The sequence below is a fragment of the Anser anser genome (assembly GCF_964211835.1).
Source record: "Anser anser genome assembly, contig: HAP1_SCAFFOLD_127, whole genome shotgun sequence".
Classification (NCBI taxonomy): domain Eukaryota; kingdom Metazoa; phylum Chordata; class Aves; order Anseriformes; family Anatidae; genus Anser; species Anser anser.
The window spans coordinates 15,104-34,866 of NW_028153864.1; the positions used below are offsets into that span (position 1 = coordinate 15,104).

The 19,763-nt window shown below is 37.3% G+C and overlaps 2 protein-coding genes across 2 annotated transcripts; both read right to left on the minus strand.

The window, feature by feature from the left end:
* Positions 1-23: 23 nt before the first annotated feature.
* On the minus strand, positions 24-11,434 carry LOC310891294 (adhesion G-protein coupled receptor V1-like). Its single transcript, XM_083853555.1, has 7 exons — positions 10,778-11,434; positions 9,080-9,160; positions 7,617-7,756; positions 4,620-5,229; positions 3,458-3,673; positions 2,265-2,480; positions 24-1,066 (listed from the first exon to the last, which is right to left on the minus strand). Exons 2-7 carry the CDS (start codon positions 9,111-9,113, stop codon positions 615-617), a joined length of 1,668 nt encoding a protein of 555 aa, XP_083709681.1. The 5' UTR covers positions 9,114-9,160; positions 10,778-11,434; the 3' UTR covers positions 24-614.
* Positions 10,949-19,431, minus strand: LOC310891295 (adhesion G-protein coupled receptor V1-like). The gene is made up of 6 exons (XM_083853556.1): positions 19,279-19,431; positions 17,551-17,924; positions 15,542-15,718; positions 12,384-12,564; positions 11,561-11,763; positions 10,949-11,047 (listed from the first exon to the last, which is right to left on the minus strand). Exons 1-6 carry the CDS (start codon positions 19,427-19,429, stop codon positions 11,027-11,029), a joined length of 1,107 nt encoding a protein of 368 aa, XP_083709682.1. The 5' UTR covers positions 19,430-19,431; the 3' UTR covers positions 10,949-11,026.
* Positions 19,432-19,763: the final 332 nt, after the last annotated feature.

The following is a 19,763-nucleotide window of genomic DNA, read 5'->3' on the forward strand; positions in this document are numbered from 1 at the left end:
TGGCAGCTCTCCTTACTTGCAAGGAAGAAAAAGCCGGTGACACCCAGACTTATCATCCTTCCTCTAGGATCACATGCATAAAACCTGTTTTCCTTCTCTTATTTTCATCCTGTAAGGGCTGGCCATTTTGTCCTCCTGTTCAAATCACAGGAACAGGCTACCATGCAGGTTTAAATGATTTGATGATTAAACGGACAAAATGAATAGTACACTGTGTACGCTGAGTTTACATTGTGCATTTCAATGTATACTACGTTTAAGTAATTTATGTAATACACAGACATCTACTTCAAAAACAATGTGTTTGAAATGAAAATACATTGAGATGGCAGATCAAAGAATTGATGCACATATTTTTATGAGAGGAGCATGAAATTTGACATTATAGTGAAAACAAAAGTGAAGAATAAATAGTAATTACAAATAAAGCAAACATTATACAAACCTTCGCCTGACTGTTATGTTTGCCAGCAAATTTCTTTCTAGTGGCTCCTGAACTCGATATAAGGATTGATGAAAGAAAACTGTGCCATAAGGATTATCATTGGCAGGTATTATAATACTTGCCACGCCATCTAACCCAATAGCACCACCATTGGAGGCCTGAGTTAATTCTACACGGACAATCTCAAAGAGAAGAAAAGAAAAAGAAGTAATGCAGCTAGACAATTTGTGGTTTTTCTAACAATAATTACAAGCAAAGTATAACATGAAATTATAGCACCTTCCTGCCGGAACATTTCTTGTTTTCCATCATACATATTTCTAGAACAAGTCAAAATTAATACCATCTTCAAGGAAGATGTAAGTGCTTGACTTACTTCTTCTATTTCTGGAACATCATCAGCCAGGATTTCCAATAGTAGCATCTGAAAGGCTTCCCCAGGGGCAAAAGTAATATTGCCTGAGGCAACCTGCAAGTCCTCATCAGCAGGGTGTCCACCAATGGTAGCAACCCACTCAACAGTAACGTTACCAAGTGTCCCAGCATTGCGGATTACTGGCAGATTTATGGGTACTGATCCAGATTCAGGCTCCTCCACAGTAAATTCGGTCATCTGGAACACTGAAGTGCAGCACAAAGAGGTGTATTTCATTAACAGTAATATTTAAAATAAAAACACCATCCTAGTTACTGAATTATATATTTTATTTCACTTGATTGCATTCATTTGCACAATTAAAAAAATGTTAATCAGGTTTAAACTTCAAATTGAACTTTCAGTATCATTTTATCTGCAAATAAAATTGGCATGAAAATTCAGCCCCCACCCAAGAGTTTATTCCAACGTATCCATTGTTCAAGGCTAGCCATGATCTAAGTTTTTAGAAGACGGTCAGAAGGTAATTTTTCCCAGTGAGGAAATTTTTTATCATTTTTTATGTCACGTATGGAAAAAATGTGTCAACATATTCCATCTAAATTGTTTCAAATATAAGTCTTTCTTGTATAAAATCTTTAGTTGTTAAGAATGAAGTTAATGAATTATCCATGTGGAATTATTTACTTTTGTCAATTTCCTTTACATTTTGCTGATAAAATGGAATAACTGAAATAAAGTAGGGTACTAAAGGGAGAAAGAGTAAGTCAAATAAAATGGCTGGAAAACATACACCAGAAATACTGAAATAGAAAAAATAAATAGAAAAGATAAATTTCTAAAATGTCATTAAATTTTTGAAATTACCATTTTTTTCTCAAAACCTGTGTAATGAAACTATTTTTGGAAAGTGTCCACAATCCATTTTACTGATAATGATAGAAAGAAGAAAAACTACAATAACTAACAACCAGAACATACAAGAATGCAATTTAAGTCATATTTGTACTTTCCAATTTCCCCAGATATTTAAACCTGCTTTGCCTGATTATTTTGTAAAACAATGACACTGCACTATCTAAACAGGTTTTGGCATGTAAACTTAAGCTTCAAGCTATTGCAGAAATGCAACATTTAGAATAGATAAAAAAATACAAATTAAATTAAAATCCATCCCCATTAGGAGACTCCAAAATCCACCTTCGTCTCACAAAATCTTGATATATAAGTTGACTGAATGCTTCAATTTCGCTATATAAGGGCACCATTTGCCCTTACTTACACGTTTTAATTTAGTTTATCTTATTTTGTCCTTTACTGTGTTCATCCAGACTTCCCTTTTTGTATTCTGAAAATTTTTATTCCATTGCCCAGTAATAACTCACCCACAAATCAGCAGATTGCTACTGGACAAGAGAAAATATGCAAATAAGACTCATTTACCAAAGGATCCAAACGGGTCATCAGAAGCCTCAATGGTTATGACTGCCCTCGTCAAAGATCCAAGCAAGGCTCCTCCTGTCGTTTGATTCAGCAGCTGAACATAAAAGGACTCCTCAACTTCAGGATTGATATCATTAATTATATAAATTGGCACAGCTTTACTTGTTTCTCCTTCTAGTAAGACAACATCTGATGAGGCTACACTGTAGTCCTCACCTAGATTTGTACATGAAAAAATAACAAAACAATCAAAACACAGAAGAATATTAAGGCATTCTGGTTCATTATGAAACATCACTAATGTTTATCAGCACTAATATTTATCTGTTCTTTTTGCATTCCCTTGTGTTCATATGTTGGTGTGTTTTTTTGTGTTTTTTTTTTCTTTATCTTCATACCCAGAAAATACAATTGTTTATTTCCTAGTGCCTTTTAGATATCTGGATGGATGAAAATAAATCTCATCTTGGCCAAAACAGAGTTTACACTGTCAGTCCAAGAAGCAATTACAAAAGGTCCATTATTATCTTCCATTGAGAAGATCACACAACTGTGACATTTCTATATTTGATTTCTGATAGTTGTCTGGCTTTCCAAGAGATAAAATGAAACAGAAGTACCTTTTTCAAAGGAGATTTTACTAAAGGACATAAGGTCACTCCTTCCCTCGTGGAGCTTTTCAGGGATCACCTGAGAGCTTTACCTTTCATTTGCAAAGTAAAAGTCTTCTTGAATTGTGCTTAACATTTGTCTGTTTCACAGAGGAGTCACCAGCTCTCAATTTCCCTCCAAGAAACTCAAATAAGCCATGTATGGTAGGTTGAAATATGTACAAAGGACTAAGTACTAGCTATATATACTACTACAGGATTTTTTATTTTATTTTATTTTTTTGAGAAAGTGAGTGGCCACCAGGGAAACAAACAGCCAATTCCTTTCCTTAGTTTTCTTGCTAGATTCTTCAGTGATGATATCTCTGAGTTTTTTTAAATTTGATGTAAGGTCTCTTCTATAGGACCTGAATTCCTGTCTCCTAAGTACACTCAGTAAGTATCTCACACTTTGGTATTTTTTCTACTTGTTTTACTAGACTGCATTCAATACACACTTGCTTGCTTTGGTTACTTGAAGCATACAGTATGCTCTTTCTGGTTTAACACAGAATGTGTATTTCTGCTATTTTGATTTCTTACCAGCTGTTGCAGTTATTGGCATAGCTTTGAATTTCACAGAAACATCTGCAAAAATTCCCCCAGTTCTGGTCACGTTAATGATTGGTCCAACATAATTTTCAGCAACTCGCACAGCTGAAGCTGAAAGCTGAAGTGTTCCAAAAGCATCATCATTGGCATTGATAATTACATGAGCTATAGTCTCACCCACTGATCCAAGACGAGGAGAATTTACAACTGAAATATGAAAAAAACCTCTTAGAGCAAGCCTGAAATGCCTCCTATATATGGCTATACTGTTCATATACATACACCTGAGTTTAGTGGATGGCCACTACTAGCTTTCAATAAAATTTTCATTTTAGATTTGGACAAAATATAACTACAAACTGCACAAGCATATTTTTGATGTTTGAATTATATTATGTCAGAAAATCCACATTCTTACTAACTTATTATTCTACCCTGCTGTGGAGCATACAAAACACCAGTTCTTTGAAGAGGTGAGGTACTAGCAAAATTACTTATTTATTTGTCCATAGGACAATAGAATTTTACACTAGCAATGATGAACTATAAGTAACCTTTCAGTTTCCCAGTAGAATTTTTTGTAGTGTTTCCCTTAAAAATCAAGATTAATGTGGGAGAGTCATGGGGGAGAGGGAAGGGAAATTAGGCATGCCAAGAAGCTCTTAAGCATAAATAAGGCTGTAATGACCTGAATTTATCTGATCGGGCAAACATCCTCTACGCTAAAAAGCCAGCATGAAGCTGCAATTCTACACCACTTAATGTTTAAAAGGCTTTTTTCGCTTTCAGTAAGTGCAACTAGCTTATTTCCTATCATTGTGCTTTACAGAAACAACAGGTGAGCAGGTATTAGCACACAAAACCAATACAGTAATACAGTTGGCCTAAAACACCTGGGATAAAGCAGATGCAGAAGGGAGAAAGAAATGTCCACCCCTGACAAAATTTTGTGGTAAAGGAAATATATGCTGACACACAGAATCTTCATACTTAATGTGAGATACTCTGACATATAACTTACAGGATTCTTAACTATACAGAGTTAGGCAGAGGTAAAATTTTACTGTAATTTCAATTGCTGCATTTTATCCTATTAAATATAAATATTAGCCTACATATTTAAGCTTTGGGTTTACATATGAAAGACACTTACTTGGCCGATCCTGTACTTTGTCGATCAAAACAGTATTGTTTAGCTCCACAAAAACAGATTCTGACCTCTCAGGATCATAATCATCCAAAATAGGCAAAGATATTGTGGCTTCGCTTTCATTGGCTGCGAAGATCACATAACCAGTAATGGGTATATAATCTTCTCCTTGTATTGCTCTAACAACATCAGGTGGAAGAAAGGGTGACTTTTCATCATCACCTAAAGTTCTGTATGTAACCACTACTGTACCAAGAAGACCACCAAGCCTTACTATTGTCAGGGAGATATTTTTTGTTTCTTCCTCAACTTTTATTGGTCTGTTTCTCTCAGAAAAGATGAACAGTCCATATGGATCATCATTAGCTAAAACTGTTAATGTTGCATTAGTGTGATTTCCAAGACGACCACCGGACACATTGATGATCAAAACTGAAAACACCTGATCCAGTTCAGGCACGTTGTCAGGAGAAACTTGTATGGTAATATTTGCTCTCACTTGGCCAACATCAAATGTTACATTCCCATATGCAGAGACCAGGTCTTCTGTAAGATCACAGACTATGACCCAATACAGAGTCACCTCAGACAGGGCCCCATGAGTTCTCACAACCTAAGTGGAAAACACAAAGATTTATGTATTTCTTTGTACTATAAGAAAGAAGAACATAAAAGTGTAAAATGGCATACAGCAAAGTCACAGAATCACAGAATATCCTGAGTTACAAAAGATCCACAGGGATTATCAGGTCCAACACCTGACTCCACACAGGACCACCCAAAATCAAATCGCATGTCTGACAGAGTAGTCCAAATGCTTCTTGAACTCTGGCAGCTCAGTGCTGTGACCATGTCCCTGGGGAGCCTGTCCCAGTGCCCGACCACCTCTGGGTGCAGAACCTTTCCCTAACCCCCAGCCTGACCCTCCCCTGTCCCAGCCCCATGCCGTTCCCTCGGGTCCTGTCGCTGTCCCCAGAGAGCAGAGCTCAGCGCCTGCCCCTCCGCTCCCCTCGTGAGGGAGCTGCAGGCCGCCATGAGACCTCCCCTCGGCCTGCTCTGCTCTGGGCTGAACAAACCCAGGGACCTCAGCCGCTCCTCATACTTCTTGCCCTCTAGACCCTTCACCACCATAGTAGCCCTCCTTTGGATGCTCTCTAATAGTTTATGTCCTTCATATATTGTAGCACACACAGTGCTAGAGGTGAGGCTTCGCCAGCACAGAGCAGAGCAGGACAATCCCTTCCCTTGACCATCCAGCATTGCTGTGCCTTATGCTCCAGAACACAGTTGACCATTTTGGCTGCTAAGGCACACTGCTGGTTCATATTTCTCTTGCTGTCAAGCAAAACCCCCAGATCCCTTTCCATGGGGCTGCTCTTCAGCCTCTTGTCCCCAGGCCTGTCCGTACAGCCAGCATTGCCCCTTGCCAGGTGCAGAATCCAGCACTTCCTCGTTTAACTTAATTCCAGTCAACTGTGACCTCTCCAGACTCCAAGACTATTGAAAAATTATTGAGAGAGGTCTTGCAATGACATCAGCCAGCTCTTTCTGTACTTTGGGATTAATCCCACTGGACCCCATAGACTTATATGCATCCAGCTGGAGCAGCAAATCCTGCACAAGTTCAAAGTTGGCTGGGAGTTTATCATCATCACAGTCCTGAAATTCAGAGCTTTGGGTGTCCCCGAGCCCATCATTGGTGTTAAAGACAGAGGCAAAGAAGGCATTAACCTCTGCTTTATTGGCGTACTTATTTGTGAGGTTACCAACCTCAACAAGTAATGGATCAATGTTTTCTCTGCTCCTCCTTTTGCTGTTAGCATACTTTAAAAAAAGCACTTTTTGTTGTCCCCACAGTACTGGCCAGCTTCAACTCTGAGTGAACATCACCTCTGTAGTCCTTGTTCAACTGACCTTGCTTCCAATGCCCACAGATTTTCCTTTTTCGCCTAAATTCTAGAATAAGATCCCTGCTCAGCCAAGCTGGCCTTCTGCCCAGCTTGCTCAACTTCTGACTCTTTGGAATTGCCTGTTCCTGTGCTCTTAAGAGGTGTTACTTAACTAACCAGCACTGATGGACTCCAATACCTTCAAAAGCAGGTTCCAAGGGGACCTCACAAACTAGTTCACTGAGTAGTCTGAAGTCTGCTGTCTCCATAGCTAGGGCTGAACTTTTGCTGGCAGTTTTCCTCCTATTACCAAAGATTTTAAACTCAGCCATCTCATGGTCACTATGGCCAGGACAGCCTCCAATCACCACTTCACCCACAAGACCCTCACTGTTTACAAGCAACAAATCTGGAGGGCACCTTTCTTAGTCAGCTTCCAGAGTAACTGTACCAACAAGTTATTGTTAACGTGCCTCAGGAATTTCCAGTACCTGTTTGTATTGGCTGTATGGTATTCCCAGCTAACATCTGGGAAGTTGAAGTCACCCACAGGGACAAGGGCAGATGACCTAGAGATATCCCTTAGTTCATTATAGAATAATTTGGCAATGTTGTCCTCCTGGCTGGGTGGTCTATAGCAGACTCCCACAACAACTTCATCTTATTGTTATAACTTATTTCCATGTCCCTTAATCCTTACCCGGAGGATCTTAAGCATGTCATTGCCAACTGCAAGCTGCACACAATCCAGCCCCTCCATTATATACAGTGCAAAGTCATTGACATGATGAGTTAAAAATAAACTAATTTTAAAAACAGTGTAATCTTTATCATCTTAGCTTTGCTGTATTTGTTGTGTCATCAGCACTTACTTTAAAATATTCATACCTCAAATGTAAACAAGTAGAAGTAAATTTAAACTTATATAAAACATTTTAGTTTTAAGCTGAAAGATACACTTTAGAAAGTGAAGTATAAAATGTCAAGACAAATGTACATGATAAAGTTAAGTTAAAATGCTGTAGACCTATTATAAAAATATTGCAGAATGCTCTGTAAAATAGACATAAAAGAGGATTGCATAGCAATATGAGACCCAAAACTTTCTAACCTGCAACATAATATTGCTATCTCCATCTTCAGGCTCAGTTCCATTTACCGAGAGTGACTCAGTACTGAACTCAAAGACGCCATGAGCATCATCAGAAGCCTCAATAGTCACAACGATGTGGGATGCAATTCCCAAGCTGGCTGTAAGTGCAAGTGCCAAAATGAGTTATTTTTTTATACCATCTTTTCTTAAAAGCTAAGGAAGTTTGTTACAAAAAGCACACAGAAAAGCATAACTGGAATATTTCTGCTGTTTTGCATTTTGTGGTGTGTTTTTTTTTTGTTTTAAATGTGGAATAATTATCCACATGGATAAGGAACTCACTTTCAATAATGCAGTCCTGGCAGCCCTTCTATGGAACAACACTCCAAAGCAACATATAAAATGCAAATATTTTAAGAGAGGATCAAAAATAAAATTACTTGTCTAATTAAGGAAAATGAACTAGAATTTAGGGTAGGGGAGAGTTACGTGGTAAAACACAGTGTAAGCAGTGCAGACAGGACAAAAGCAGGTACTATTTTAACTGAAGCTGGAACAAAGAAAAAGCTAGTCCAGGAAATTCTACTACTGTAATGATCATCTTGTGTGAGATAACTTGCTGCTTAGAAAGAGAAAGAGCCTGGCATTTTAAAAAAAATCTGGAAACACAGAAGAGGAAACAACACTTCCCAGGAAGTTCCAAAAAGTGGTTAAACCACAGACTTACTCTCAGGTTCAAACTGAACTCCTTTGTATTTTCAAATAAAACAGAAAATCAGGCTGTCACTGTGGAATAAATTATTTGATTTCGATAATGGGTGCTAACACAATATTTTCAGGTCTCTAGGGTTTAATTCAAAATCCGCCATCATTAGCGTTTCCCTCATAGTAGGTGCTTTTGTTTTCATCTTATTTCTGCATATTGTATGTTTTTAATTTTCTCAAGATTAAATTATCTTTGTTTTCTGTATGTTGTGACAAAAATAGACTTCAAAAATGAAAAATAATCAAAGCATTCTTTTAGAAAAAAAAGAGCTAACACCACTTTTTATTAAGAGTATTTTTGAGATGCAGAGATCAAAGCATAAAGCAAGTGGCAAAAGAAAGTATCAAAACACACAGTCAGGTAATTTTTAAATTACCTTAAATTTAAAAAGTTTCTCTCCTCTTTGCTCTCCAGAAAATTTTACAAAATTTACAAACAAAGCTAATTTTTCTAACTACTTCTGGAATAACTACATTGTGTTCTATAAAAATACAGCTTTGAAGATAGAGAAGCTGTTATTTTCTGTATTACGGTTAGTATTGACTGTTGTTGAAATTAAGCCTTTTTTAAAATGGGAAAGAATGTTTTGACAGGACTCTATGATATATCTCAAACCACAAGCAAAATAACACTATGATAAACTGTGTCAGTAGTGTAGTTCATGAGGGATATTACAGTTAGCATAAAGAAATAAAGATTAATCCAAAATGCTTACCATGCTGATGGACAGTTGGAAGGAAGAAATCCATGTTCCCATCACCACTACCACTGCCATCATTTCTAAAGAGCTCAGCAACTTTAAGATGACAGACATACAGATATATACACATATATACATTTATAAATCAGAGCGCAAGCAAAGAGAAATTTAAACTATTCTGGACAACAGGAAAAAAAGAGGGAAGCACTCTAGGAAGGTATCAACTTTGCTTCTGAAAGTGTACAGGAGTTCTAATAAAGACTGAAATATTTACATATGCCACCTCTTACTTAATTTATGACATTGGAAATAGCAATGGGAAGTCAGAATGAAAGAAAACACATACACATAGTTTATCTTTCCTCTCTTTCCCTCTTTGTGTCCCCATTTTGTATTTCCCCTTTCTCACTCCTAACTGAGGCTTGTCATGGAGGAATCTAAATTGAAAAAAAAAAAAAAAAAAAAGGTAGGGGAGACGATAAAGTCCCTCAAGCTCCTTATTCTAATATTTTCTCACAAAGTGAAAATGTTGGGAAAATCTGCAGAAAACTTAACTAATGGGGGCTTCATAAGCTTTGTGTTTGTGTTGGAAAGGCCAAAAAGAAGGCTCATTTTAAAAAGGCTATATAGTTACTGGATTACTAAAGTTAGTTGTAAATTTTCTGTCACAACAATTTGAAAGAGAAAAGTTTGACTCCTTTTAACAAAACAACTATTCAACCAAAAAGACAAAATACGTGAAAAGTCTCAAGACTTTACCAAAAGAATCACTGAGACCATGTTGCACCATAGACACATACAATCATAGCAGAGAGCTGGATTAATTCAAGGAAATCTGATACATCCTCCCAGAAGGGACCACACTTGCAATTTCTGAATTGTTTAAAAAAATAACATCAGTTTAAAAAAAAAAAATCAATTTATGGCTGTCAGTGTTTCTAATTACTTTTCCCTCCAACAAGCTTTACAATCTCCGTTAAAATTTTTCTCAAATGGAAAAAAAAATCTGTAAGGTATTCAGGGGTTTATGTGGCAGCACCACTATGCTTTGCCGTCCCTTCAGACTAGCCCTTCAAACCAATAATTCTTTCAAGTGTTTGTCTTGTTCTTACAGACAGTTATCTACGAGCTACCTCTGCAGCTACAGCTCAGCAAACTCCCTATGGCCCTCAACATCCACAGCCTATTACTGCTATAATCCATTTGACCTATGTATTGCAGTTCTTCTGATTTCACTCATGTGGAAGAAAAAACAAAACAAAACAAAAAAAAACCAAAACAAACAAACAAAAACACAACACTTTGACTGTTTAGCCTTAAATATTTTATAAATATTCCATATTTTTGAAATGCAACATATTGCTAATATATTTTTGCATTATTTTAGTTCTCATTACCAACCATGAAGTTATACAAAGTGAAAAGCAGCAATTGCCTTTAGATGACCTAACAGATGGCAGTGATACACTTTCCCTAATACATGGTAATAATATACTTGCTATGGGATCTGGTTGTTTCCACCAAGGATTAAGAAAAGAACTGAGGAACAGTTCTTCCCTACGAAAAAAGACAGCTGTATGGGGGTGGGGATGTAGAGGTGCTTTTTGTTTGTTTTCAGAAATAACATAGAAAATAATGCCAAGAAAGACAAGATTTTTATGAACGAGTAGAGGTCATGAAAATACAACTAAGGGACTGATATATGTGCCTTACCTCCTCCCTCTGGGTTCAACAGCTCCACTTTAAACGTTTTTTCTAATTCAGGAATAGTATTATCAGTGATGTTAACAGTAATGTACTTGTATCTTTCTCCTGGCTGAAATTCCAGTGTACCCACAACAGCCTGCAATATAAGAGCTCTTCATATTTTTGTTCAAGTCTAATGTTTTCATCCATATAAAAAAAAGAAACAGAACCTTCATTTTGTCTTTTTCAAAACATCTACTTTTCCTCACTTAAGCTTTAAAAAAAAATCTGAAAAATCTGTTTTACAAAAGAAAAAAAAAAAGAAGAAGACATCTAAGTTGACATACTGGTGAGCATCTGCATTCATGTACATTTTTCTTATTTTTCTGCACAAATGATCAGTTGGACAAGCAAGTGCAGATACATGCAGGTTATTTTGCTAGGCATATACAAATCCCAGTATGTACAAGCATAATGTTAACCTGTACATGCACTTGAATAATATGGTCTGTAACAACAGCAAAACTCACAAATTGCTACACTGAAAACTCTGTTAAGAAAAAAAAAAAAAGTTCAAAACCAGAGGCTTTTCCTAGACAATGCAACTTACTGCAGAGAAAAGAATGGAGAAGTCACATGATGTATATTTTTAAGTGAATATTACATATCCATTTGCCACATCACCTTGTAAAGTAGTCTTTCTGTGAAAGAATCATAGCTGGGCTAGAGCAGTCAAACTGAAAGCTATCTCCACGATAAATAACTCTAATTAATTCCAAAACAATTATACCACCTTGGCAGTTGCCATACCTGATAATCTTTGGGACTGAAAGCTGTGACTGGCACTGTTCTGTATTCCACCAGAACTGTTCCAAGAAGGCCTTGTGCACGAACTACCAGTAATCTGACGTGTCCAGCTTCTTCTTTAATAGTAATATGGGGCACAGAAGAGGCTGGAAGAATCATTTTATCACCTGGCTGAGGAGGTGGCCCCACAGAGAACTGGAGCAGACCTGGAAGACAAGAATTACTACTTACATGGCTTTTCATAACAAATTTTAAAGATGATAAACAATTTAAATAAAGTGATTGATAACATATCTTGTGATGGTTCTGAAATTAAAAACCACATATACCAGTATACCCTTAAGCCTCAATCACACTATTTCCAGAGATGTGCTGTGTGCCTTACCCTCTCTCACTGATATTCTTGTCAGTCTTGATAAAAGGCACAGCACAATAATAAAACCTTCTCTTCCCAAAAGAGCCTCACAGGCCACGGTTTTGCGTATTTACTGGTACAAGACATATGGAGAAATGACTCTCATTGTCAGGAATTCTCATTTGATGAAAAACCTGGACAGGATCAACTACATGCAGAGCCTTTATTTGCCCTCACAAGAGAATCATTGCTTGTTTGGGCAGGGAAGATTTGAGGCCTTTTTGTAAAATTATAAAAGAAAACTAATTCAGTATTCATTCATGTATATAAACAATGAATTAATTCAAGTTAGATAAAGTGGAATATATGAGATTGCTTCCTCAACTATTACAACCAAGCAAAGTTTTCATCTGACTGGAAAGAACTACACAATAATCTGAAACAAAGCTGTATAATTCCCATCATTGTTACCGTATGGGTGGTCACTGGCTTTGATGCTGATATCAGTAGTTTCCTTTTCTGGATCTATACTTGCTCCACTGGTAGGAGTTGAACCTAGTTTCCCATCTCCAGACACTGCAGAGACTAATGTCACACGGAAATATTCATTTAACTCCGGAATGTCATCATCAATAACATGCAAATTTAACACCTAGAGAAGGACCAAATCATGGAGAAATCAAACCATGCAACATTCTTTGATTAGTCAGTCAGCTGTATCTGCTGTATAGTTCTGAAAGCAAAGGACACTATTTTTGCTCTCCACATAAATTCAACTAATTTCTAAGATAACATTTTATGTCTAGAATATGCTTTCCAAAAACAATGCTTCCAAGCTACTGGAAATGGAAGGCATATTTTCTGAATTGTTTCAAACTACATAAATAAGTGATAATAAATACTTGTTTGGTTGGTTTTGTATATCTTCACAAAAGCAGAGTTTAATTTCCATGTACTGAACATGAAATATCTGATAAATTTTAAAATCTTTTTGAAATTATGCTTATGAAGAGACATTACAGTGATTAATCCAATTTAGAGAGCAAATAAATTGAGCTTATTATACCACCTGACACTTTGACCTGCAGATCATACGATTTACTAACATAACCTTGCTCTAAACACGCTAACACATTCACTTCAGAAAATTCCATCTTTCTTTATGTTTCGATATGGTCGGACAAACATATAGAAAACATTTAAGTAGCTGATCATATTTAGAGGCATGGTAATGAGTAGATTACAAATGTCAGTTGAAAGTCCCTTAGGATATCCCACCTGAAGAGCAGCTTGCTACCAGCCCGTTTCTTAGAGCCATGCACATTAGCTCCTCTGTATGTATGCAGTAAATTGGACCAGTAAGCTGTGTAGCAAGAGCCTACATCAGCCATTTTCTGCCACTAGATAGAGTAATGTGGGCCTCGTCTATGTTGCCATGCTAGAAAAGCTTTGGAAATTTCTGCTATATATGATTGTATGAAATGCAGTAATATCATTTCACAGAGAAATAAAGCTGAATGAACAAACTATTATAACATGAATGAACTATTTTCAGATACCACACGCTTTTGCCAGTCATCACATTATCCAGATTCACAGTTCTAGTGAAGTCACTGGGATCCCTGCAAATGACTTCAGCGAATTTGAGTCCACATTGACTTCTGCAGCCTGATATAAGTGAAACTGAGGATGGTATTTTCTACTCACAATTCATCCTTATTATACAAACAATAATAGAAAGTGTATGTTGTTTCTACAGTACTGTGGTCCCGCACCACTTCTTCAAATAAATTTAACAATTCTGTGCTGTACATCAGGATTGAATTCATTGAAACAGATTATTTTTATTTCTATTTCTAGCACACGCTGTTTATTACCACAGAATTTTAATCATAGGACAGCCCACGTTGGATGGGACATCAAAAGATGAAGTTCAATGTTTCATGGAAAAAAAAAAAATAGATGAAATAATCCAGCACCATGTTCAACTGCATCTTAAGCACCCCTGGTGATGGGAATTCTACCATAGAACCATACATTGGTTTGGGCTGGAAGGGACCTTAAAGCCCACCCAGCGCCACCCCCTGCCATGGGCAGGGACACCTCCCCCCAGCCCAGGCTGCCCTCAGCCCCATCCAGCCTGGCCTTGGGCTCTGCCAGGGATGGGGCAGCCGCAGCTCCTCTGGGCAGCCTGGGCCTGGGCCTCACCGCCCTCTGAGGGAAGAATTTCCTCCTTCGCCCCCTCCCTCGCCCTGCTGCCCACGCTGCTGTTGGTGCAGCCCAGGGTACGGGTGGCTTTCTGGGCTGCAAGCACACATTGCCGGCTCATGTCGAGCTTCTCATCAACCACCACGCCCAGGTCCTTCCCCCCCCAAGGGGTGCTCTCAGTGCTTTCTCTGCCCAGCCTGTGTTTGTGCTTGGGATTGCCCTGGCCCAGACGCTGAGGTCGGGACAACCCGACCCTGTCCCTAAGGAAGTCGTTCCAGTAGTTGTAAAAAATTTCAAGACAAAACCTCTCCCACTCTATCTTTGTACTCTTTGCCCTCTGTCTTCTCCTGTGGTTTCTTGAGAAGAGAGAGCCTCTGTCAACTCTGGAGCTGCCCTTTAGGTACTGTAATAATGGGATCAAAGTCCCCTTCTAAAGGGTGAAAAGATCTAACCCCTTGAGTCTTTCCTTAGAGGACAGGTTCTCCAGCTCTTTGATCATCTTTCTGGCCCTCTTTTGGACCTCCAGTCTGCCCACATAATTTTTTAATTGTGGGCCTCTGTAGCTTTGAATTCCTACTCTTCAGTGTATCCTGGTATCCTGGTATTTCTTTTTTCTTTTTCTTTTTTTTTTAAACTAATTCAGATAAGGAATTTCGTAAGACTTTTAGAAAGCTTTCTCAGAAGCAGCTAAAGCTTCCCTTATGTATCATTTCTCTTTCTCTCCCCCAACTCAGAGATGCAATTCTGATTACCAATTTCAGGTGTCTCTAAGGCCAGAATATTGAATAATTTCCTTATGTTCCAGTTGCTCGCACACTTTATGCAGAGGAATAGATTAAAGCAGACAGTAATCATTTCAGGGAGACTCAAAAACAGCTATTGTTACAAGAACACCTTTAATCTCCTGTTTCTGATTTTGAATTTAAAAGGAGACAGAACCTGGATAGCCTTGAGTGCAAGAACAGCAATGAATCTTACTATTGCCTATTTAATTGTTGTGGACATAAATTTGAGTTACAACACTCAGATCAAACCTGATCATTTTCCAATTTCGAAAGTACATGGACTATCTACACTTTTTAAAGTATATGTACACATACACATAAATACAGTTAATATTTTTTATGTATATGTACATATATCTAATATGTACATGCACACATGGTGACTTTTGAACTGACATATACACAGAGCTACAAATAACACTTTCTTGTTGTCAGGGATGGAAAAAAAGAAAGAAAGAAAATATATATATAACAAAAAAATAACAACATAAAATAACAAAATAAAAAATAATAATAAGAAAAGCCATGTGAAGTAAACACTCTCTAGTATGCAAACCAGCCAAGCACCCTCAGAAGGTATTTTCCAGGAGGTTTGTAAAGGACAGGATGAATTGTTAATAGGAAGGTAGGGTTTACCTCTGATCTCTGCCAAGGAACGAATGTGATAGTGCCACTGCTATTAGAAAAATCGGTAACAGAGTAATTAATGCCAGTGGAATCAACCTGTGAGATAATGTACTTTATATACACATAGTCTAGGGCTCCCCTTGTACGCTCCACAACACAGGATATAGTGGAACCTTCATCAGCAGTCTGGAAGAAAGCAAAAATTTGGAACGTTTATTACTGTCAAAGTAAATCAAGGCAATTTCATTAAATAACACGAAAATATTTAATGCCAGACAAATGTTCAAGTAAAAAATTGCTGTCATGTTACTTTCAGCTCTTTTGGAGTGTTAGGAAGCTGAAACTGACCTTGATGCCAATCAGAACAATCCTAGTGGAATCTGCAAAAGTCTGATGCCTCCCTGAGGACTATTAAGGTAACAAATAACAATACACTGCAGTTCGTCCTGGACACAACCCCTTTCCTAAAACTATGCGTCAGAGACAGAATCAATATGCTTGAAATGTACCTGTCGAAAGCAAATGAAACTATTGCTTTATAATAACGTCAATATTGTAATTTTCCTTAGCAATAATTTAAAGAAAGATTTGGATCAGCACTTTCTCTAACCAGACACACTATGGATAGAAATAAACTATACCATCATCATTCAGAAAAACAGATTTTTCTCTTCTACTGTCCTCCTTACAATTCTGTATCTTCACAGATAACATGACTTCTGCAGCGACAACTTCACGTCTCTGGAATGAAGCTTTAATTGGTACTGACCTTCTATTTTAGAAAATAACGTTCATAAAATTAACATAGAAAATAATTTTATCTGAAAGTTATTGGAAAGGTTAAAGCTATCTTATGCATTAGATAAATTTCAGGGCTGCTTTGTAAGAAAGCATAGATACTGTGTGTGACTTCAGCTGCCTAGTAGACAGATATGCACAGTTAAACTACTGGTAAAAAAATGCTGTGTTCCTGCATCACCACTAAGAGCTCTAATACTTCCCTGGTGAAATGGACATATGATAGGTGCAAAACAATTACCGTGCCATATAATTATTTTTTTTCTTCATGGTTGGCTGATGATCTGTGGCATCACAGCGTATCAGAGGTACTTGAACCTGAAGGAATCTATTATCATAGCATATGGTAGGCACACAATAAGCAAACTGAACCAAACTGAAAACTAGTATCACTCAGGCAAGACAGTTATTTTAAAAACATCATAAGCACTTTGATTAAAAAAGAATGTAATTAAAGCTCATAAGAGTTCCCAAATGAAAACTATATTAAATTTTTTTTTCCACAAAATAATCCAATACCAGTAGAGATAGCTATCATGTTATTCCCCCTTATAATTGATTAAAGAAGTAAAGAATGATTTATGTTTATTTCAAGCCTCCTCAAAAAGTAGCAAGTTTACACTCTGCATATAGAATGGATACCACTGAAAAAAGATTTCATCTGTTAAAACTAAAACAACAAAAAAAACCACTACTAAATCAACCAACTGACATCAAACATATGCAAATTATAACTTAGTTTATGACAGCAAATGAAGGTGGAAAAATCCATAACACTTTGTCATTGCATGATCTCTAGTAAAATTATCTCAAACACATCATGTGACACAGAAAACTAAAATAAAAATCTTTGCAATAATCCATTCTCAAAAAAAAACCAGAGAATTAAATCTTACATTTTAACTGGTAACTCAAATGTAACAGAAGTGAAGGTAAAATATTTTTCTAGAAAAAAAAAATTAAGCCTTAGTCTTCAGTTTATATAGTAAACTAAATTTTCTTAACCATTTTTTTCTTTAGTTTTTTAAAATTATATAGTAAATCCCAGTGGAACTGAGGTTGTATTAACAGAACATATGCATCTCCAAATCCTAGGAAAACTTTGCTTAACCACAAAAGCAAACACTGCAAAATCTAGGGTTTGTTCAGGTCACTTGGTCCTGCCATTTAGCTTTCTGTGCCTGAAATATCACCTACAATTTCCATTATGACCACCTTACCTCAGGGATACATGCTCCAGTGAAGCCAAATAAACCATTAGCATTATCACTTTTCTGTATTCTTAATCTTGCTGTGGTGTTTTCTTGTGAAATTCGAGCTCCACCACGCACAGAAATGAGCTTTAGTATGAATAATTCTTCTCCTTCTTCCTCTTTGTCATCCTTTGCAGACACGATGAATGATTTATTGGCCTCTCCTTGCCAATACTCCAAATACCCAGAGACAGGGTGGACATCACTTTTTGCAGGAGTTGCATGAAGTTCATAGATCTCTGCTCGTGTCAACTTACGCTCATAAAGCCTTACATCCTGCATTAACCCTGTGTACCTACTGCTGCCGTTGATTCCTGCTCCAATTCTTACTATTCCTGGACCTGAGAAGGAAATTATAATTTTTTCTCATGTTATTGTATTTGTATGAAACAGTCAGCAACTGACTACCTGTTTTTCTTAAAAACCAATGGTAAACTGTTCATTGTCCCTGGATGAGGAATCATATTGATCTTGAGATCCAAAATCAGGAGGTTCCTTGAGCCTCATCTCAATGTTACAGGTAAGTCCTCACAGGCCAAACAATTCCATCCTATGCTGTCCAAGTTTTTCATCCTATTAGTTCTAGCAGCACATTATCATCATCCCTCATTTTTATAAGTCTTAGAGACTTGAGGCTCCCTCTTTCCTCCACAGATTTTCAGAGCAGAACTGCAACCCCTTTTAGCCCTTGTTTTGCTGAACAAATCCTACTTTGTTTCCCTCTGCTAGGGCAGCTGATCCATTCTGATGATACTCATGATTACTGCATTAACCCTTCTGGACATCCATTTCATCCACCACACTGTAATTCCATGCAAATTCCAAACTCTTTTTACAACAGCATTTATATTTCTCTGTCTCCAAACTATAGGATCACAGCTGCCTCATATTCATTCCTACTCTATCCTGTTCTGTGCCATGCTATGCTCTTGTGCTAAAACACACACATCAGCTGTTTTCAGTTGCCTTTCAGAAAACGAAAGAAAACAAACAAACAAAAAAAGCTGTGCTCTTCAGTGTATTGTCATACATATGACACTGAGTGGCAGTTGTAGAGATGAGCAACCACAGGAACTGATAAAAGTCCCAGGGCACAAAGTGGAGGATGCTGAGAAAAACTGGGCTGCTATGCACACCACTGTGTATTACCCAACATTCAACGGAGAGAGATGACATACTTGCCTTACTATTGCATTATCCCCAGACACACGCCATCCCCACTAATAAAGAAAATTTACAGCACAGACATATCCTTCTAGCAATAAAAGCATAATTGCATTTCACATATATTTGTTCTAGAAACCGAGGGAGGGAAAAAAAAAAAACCTCTCAGCCTCTCAGCTTAGCTACAGTACTGCAAGTGTGATGGAAATTACTAATTGCAGAAGTACTATTCTTTTTACAAATGGAAAATTTGATTTCTTAAACTTCAACCTGGAATTTTAAAAGCAGAAATAAAATAGTACACCATACAATTAATAGTCCTCTACTCTCACTCAACATCGCAGCAGTTTGAATTTTTTAGAACATTCACACAATTTCCATAGGCTTTCTGAAAATCCTCAAAGAATTCTTATCCATTCCTTTCAATTAACTTAACAGATATAATCATTTCAGTGTATTTCTTCCACCTTTGAAGTGGCTAGACTATGCATTTCAGAGCTTTATATATGGAGAAAAATAGCAAAGGCTCACCATCAAGAATTGCTTCTCCTTTTAGACTCTTCATTCCTCCCAGAACTAGAATTCCATCAACGTAAAATTCAATTATACTTTCATCCAGAGTAATCAGAACGTGAAGCCAAGTATTCTCATCCAGGTATTTCATGACTGATGTTTTAGCCATGTATGTCATATTGGACCCTAATGCTGTATAATGAAGCACTACAGAAACATGAGAATCATTTGTCTGAATTTTCACACCATAATATAAAGTCCCATTATCGTTATCCTTTTCAACTATATAGCCATCTGTACTGACATTAGGAATTAACCAAGCTGAAAATGTAAAATTGGTTACTGCATTATTTCCATTGTTATGGGTATTCAGGACCGATAATGCCAAATGCATCCTCTTTTCCACTGAAATACAGAGCGTCTGTTCCACTGTGATGGCGCCTCATGTGGGGCTGTGATTGTACTGAGCTTGGGAATGATCCAAGCAACAAGAAATCTACCAT